The 5,532-nt window shown below is 45.6% G+C and overlaps 1 protein-coding gene across 4 annotated transcripts in view; it reads right to left on the reverse strand.

Annotated features, from left to right (window-relative positions):
* Positions 1-5,532, reverse strand: part of DPF3 (D4, zinc and double PHD fingers, family 3) — a 279,416-nt gene that overhangs the window by 153,317 nt on the left and 120,567 nt on the right. For all 4 annotated transcript variants that reach the window (XR_001362031.1, XM_005865797.2, XM_014539307.1 and 1 more), the window contains exon 2: positions 2,203-2,363. Coding sequence is in view for 3 of the 4 variants with exons in the window: in XM_005865797.2 (XP_005865859.1) it covers positions 2,203-2,363 (161 nt within the window). In the remaining variant the exon portion in view is untranslated. The remainder of the gene's footprint in view (positions 1-2,202; positions 2,364-5,532) is intronic.

Below are 5,532 nucleotides of genomic sequence, written 5' to 3' on the forward strand. Positions count from 1 at the left end.
GATGTTTCTCTCTCATCGATGCTTCTAACTCTCTATCCCTCTCCCTTCCTCTCTGTAAAAAATCAATGAAATATATTTTTTTAAAAAGGTGAACCCTTTACCAAAGAACATATATACATAGTAAATAAGCACTTGTAAAGATGTTCAACATCATTGTTAATTAGGGAATTCAAAGTAAAACCACATTGAGAGACAACAATATAACTGTTAGAATGATTAAAACTTTAAAAATCTAACCATACCAAGTGGTGGTGAGAATATAGAGGAACTGGAACTCAAGTATATTGTTGGCATGCATGTAAAATGATACAACCACTTTGACAGCAAGCTTAGCAGTTTCTTAAAATGTTACACATACACCTTCTTTACAATCTAGTCATTACACTCCTAGGTACTTTACCCAGAAGAAATAAAAGTACATGTCCACACAAAGACTTATACACAAATGCTCACAGCAACTTTGTAATAGCCAGAAACTAGAAACAAATACAACTGTCCATCAAAAGGTGAATGGGTAAACAACATGTATTCCGGCCATACAATGGAATACTACTCAGCATAAAAAAGGAATGAATTATTGATGCACGTTAGAATATGGCAAGGTTGCGGGTTTGATCCCCGGTCAGGGCACATACAAGAATCAACCAATGAATGCATAAATAAGTAGAACAACAAATCAATGTTGCTCTCTCCCCTCTCAAAATAAAAAGGGGAAAAAAAGAAAAACAAAATATTCTCAGTGAGGATTAACAACAATTTACTGTTAACTTTGAGTGGCTTTTTTTTCATGTTTTTTTTCCTTTGAAGTTTTTTTTAAAATCTTTATTGTTTAAAGTACTACATATGTCCCCTTTTTTCTCCCATTGACCCCTTATAGCCCGCCCCCCCCCTTTTTTCTTTTCTTTTTTTGTTTTTGTTAATCCTCACCAGAGGATTTTTTTTTCATTGCTTTTTTAGAGAAAGTAGAAGGGAGGGAGAAAGGGGGAGAGAGAAAGAGAAACATCAGTGTGAGAAAGACACATTGATTGGTTGACTCCCACACGTTCTTGACTGGGACTCAAACCCTCAACCTTTCGGTGCGCCGGCCCACACTCTAACCACCGAGCCAGGGCAGCCAGGGAAACTTTGAGCTTTGATAGCTATTCCTGGTTTATTGGGGGGGGGGGGGCGTTAAGTTCTTACCATTTTTTGTTTGTTTGCTAATCCTCACCCAAGGATATTTTTTCGTTGATTTTTAGAGAGAATGGTAGGGAAAGGGAGAGACAGAGAAACACTTTTGTCTTTTCTATTGGTTGCCTCCCCCACGCGCCCCTAGGGGCGGGGATCAACCGAAGGTACTGAATCAAACCCAAGACCCTTCAGTCCCCAGCCTGATGCTCAAACCCGTGACCCTTCAGTCCGCGGGCTGATGCTCTATCCACTCAGCCAAGCCTGCTAGGGCAAGTCATTACCATTTAGACATACATACTGAAACATTTACAGACAACAACAACAAAGAACAGATTTGATTAGCTTCAAAATAACCTGAGGTCAAGGAGGGAAGGGGGAGGAGAGCGTAAATGAAACAAGAGTGGCCATAAGTTGGTCATAGTTGACTCCGGGTGATAAACATATGGAGATTCATTATATTATTCTCTCCGCTTTCGCATGGGTTTGAAACTCGTATAACAGAAGGTTTTAATTACCTCTATAATCTCCACCCAGTCTTCTTTTTTTTTTTTTTAAGAGTAACTTTATTAGTTTTAGAGAGAGGAGCATCAATGTGAAAGAAAAACATTGATCAGTTGCCTCTCTTACACCCTTGTCCGGTGACAGAACCGCAGCCTGGACATGTGCCCTGACCTGGAATCGAACCCCAGTCAAGAGCTACGAAGGGCCCTCGCTGGTTTGGCTCAGTGGCTAGAGCATCGGCCTGCAGACTCAAGGGTCCCAGGTTTGATTCCGGTCAAGGGCACGTGCCCAGGTTGCGGGCTCGATCCCCGGTGGGGTGGGGGAGGGGGCAGCCAATCAATGGTTCATCATTGATGTTTCAATCGCTCCCTCTCCCTCTCTGAAATCAATTTAAAAAATAAATAAAAGAGCTACAAACATCAGCGAGTTTCTAGGAAGAACCCTGCCCGCGGTCCGGCCTGCCCACCCCCACCCGCGTGCAGGGATTCCCAGGCCTAACCCAGCCCGTCCGGTCCCGGTCCACAGGCTCACCTGGGCCCCGGTGCCGCTTCTCCATCCAGATGTAGCAGTTGTTTTGGGCCACCCCGGTCTGCGAGTCCAGGAAGGGCAGCCGGACACTGCGCTCGGCACACAACCGCGAGTTGTAGCTCCGACAGTGTTCGATCGCCTCTTTGTAGAACTGGTCGCCGAGCCTGGCGGGCGACAGAGAGGAGGGTGAGGCCAGGGAACCCGACTCACAGCCGGGTGGGTTTGCCGTCCTGAAGGCCAGTGAGGACCGGGCCCTGGCCCGCGGGCACATCCAACCCGGTGTCGCCTCTCCACCGGTTCTGGTTCCTGGAAGGAACCCACCAGGAACCTTAGAAACCTCTTTCTCCAAGAACCCAGGGCCCCGAGCGCACACTGGGGGAAATTAGTAAACCGAGACCTCATTTAAAACGGAGTCTGGAGCCTGGAAGTGAGAACCCTTAGGACCGAGCCGTCCTAGGCCCGCCGCCCTGGTCATCCCGGTGGCCGAAGCGCTCCCAGCCCCTCTACGCGCCGCTATGGCCTCCACAGGAAGTGATGCCCGCGCTCCCTCCCGGAGGGGACGCCGCCGTGCAGCCGCCAGGCAGCCAATGGGAGGCAGACGCCGCCAGGAATGAGAAGTCACAGAACTTCCAACTTTTGTTTTTTGCCGATTGAGTCTTCCCGGACAGCAGCCCCTCCCAAGCCCAGAAACGGTTCCTCTCCTTTGTTTCTCGGATTTGGACAAGTCACCATTAGAGAACGACCATAACTGCCAATTCTTGTGTTGTCCCCCAGAGAACCAACTTTGCTGGAGAAAGACCTGGACATTTGTTTCACCGAGAATGACAAGTCCCTGTTCTAGGAAGCACGCGGTTCCGTTTCCAAAGAGAAGTAGCTCTGGAACCACCTTGTGCATGGGACCTCCAGGAAGAGCCGGCTTCTAGAGCGCCCTCATTAACATGCCCCAGGAGACACACTTTGTTCTCAGTGATTGCCAGCAAAGACAGTCTAGAACAGTGGTTCTCAACCTTCCTAATGCCACGACCCTTTAATACAGTTCTTCATGTGGTGGTGACCCCCAACCATAAAGTTATTTTCGTTGCTACTTCATAACTGTAATTTTGCTATTGTTATTCATCGTAATGTAAATATCTGATATGCAGGATGTATTTTCATTTGAACATAATAAAAGCATAGTGATTAATCCCCAAAACAATATGTAATTATATATGTGTTTTCCGATGGTCTTAAGCGATCCCTTTGAAAGGGTCGTTCGACCCCCAAAGGGGTTGCGACCCACAAGTTGAGAACCTCTGGTCTAGAATGAACCCTACTCTCCAGCATAGATGCACAGATTTCCATTACAATAGACCAGGGGTCCTCAAACTTTTTAAACAGAGGGCCAGTTCACTGTCCCTCAGACCGTTGGAGGGCCGGACTATAGTTTAAAAAAAAACTATGAACAAATTCCTATGCACACAGCAGCGGCAAAAACATCCGGCGGGCCGGATAAATGTTTTCGGCGGGCCACATGTGGCCCGCGGGCCGTAGTTTGAGGACCCCTGCAATAGACAAACCATCTAAATAAAAGACTTAGAAGGACAGAGGAGACAATCCATGATGGGAGAGCTATGATTAGGGAAGGAGGTGAAGAGGGGCATGCACCAGTCTTTTAAAACCACACACTTAAAAAAAAAAACAAAAAAAAAACCAAAAAAAAAAAAAAAAAAAACAAACAAACAAAAAAAAAACCACACACTTATAGAAAAATAACTTTCTGCCCTGGCCGTTGGGCTCAGTGGATACAGCATTGACCTTTGCACCAAAGGGTAGCAGGCTCGATTCCTGGTCAAGGGTACATACCTTGGATGCAGGTAATCAATCAATGTGTCCCTCTCATCTCTCTCTCTCTCCCCCCTCACCTCACTTTCTTCTACTCTAAAAATCAATGGAAAAAATATCCTCAGGCCTGGCCAGTGTTGCTCAGTGGTTGAGTGCCAAACTATGAACCAGGAGGTCATGGTTTGATTCCTGGTCAGGGCATGTGCCCAGGTTGTGGGCTCAATCCCCAGTGTGGGGCATGCAGGAGGCAATTAATCGATGATTTTCTCTCATCATTGATGTGTCTATCTCTCCCTCTTCCTTCCTCTCTGAAATCAGTAAAAATAATTTTTAAAGTATATTTTAATATTTTTTTAATATATTATATATATACACATATATATCTATAAATATATCCTCAGGTGAGGATAACAAAAATAAATAAATAAACAAAGCTCAATAGAGCTTTAAAAAAAAAAGAACTTTCTGATGATAAATAAAAGAAGCATTTAAAATAATAATAGTTGATTTTGAACTCAAAATAATTCAATTCAAAACCTAGAAAGATCTTTCTGGTTTTCTGATTAAGCACAGTAAATTGTATATTCCTGAATCTTTGGTATCCTTGGACATGTGGTAATGCTACTAATTTTAAGATAGTATCCTTTTCAAAGGCCAAAAATATAACATTTATAAAAACTGATCAAATGTAAGGCACATACCTAAAACTCACATCAAATAATATTGAAGGTTGAGAAAACCAAGATGGCGGCATAGGTAAACACCTGAAATTGCTGCCTCCCACAACCACTTCAAAAACACAACTAAAAGACAAAACGAACATCATCCAGAACCACAGGAAGCCTGGCTGGGTGGAAATTCTACAACTAGAAGGAAAGAGAAAAGCACACTGAGACTCAGAGGAGGTGCGAAAGTAAAGTGCAGAAGTACGGAGGCACACGCAGAAAGGGCTGGCAACTGAGGACACGGTTGTCTTTTTCAATTGGGAAGGAGACACAAGCTCCCGATGGCCCCGACTCCAGTTCCAGGCGAGTCTCTGGGGACCCAGACTCATACGGGGAGAAACTGGACTGTCTGGCAGCGGGCGGAACTCGAGGGCGGCTTTTTCTCAGAGGTGCTTGCAGCGATTAACTCAGGACACTGAGACCCAGAACCTCTTAGGGCAGGACTGAGGATCAGCCATAGCTGTTTGCTCCACCCTGTTGATTCCCTGAGACCCCGCCCCACCCAAGCTGTGCGCAGAGGCTTTTGCATATGAATGACCTGGCCCTTTGCAATCTAAAATTACCTAACAAACTGCAGCTGGGTCAGAGAGACCCAGAACATCCAAAAGAAGGCCCAAAGGCTCCACAGCAGCTTGCATTGCTTCATAGCTGGTCCTCATCGGGGACCTCCAAATCCCAAGCAAAGAAGAGGAATCTGCAGATCTCTCCGTAGCTCCAGCTGGGTAGCCTCAGGCAGAGGCTAAATTAGCACCTCCTTAGAGATCCAAGAGCCAGTGTACCCAGTGGT

This window comes from Myotis brandtii, unplaced genomic scaffold (assembly GCF_000412655.1).
Source record: "Myotis brandtii unplaced genomic scaffold, ASM41265v1 scaffold213, whole genome shotgun sequence".
NCBI lineage: Eukaryota > Metazoa > Chordata > Mammalia > Chiroptera > Vespertilionidae > Myotis > Myotis brandtii.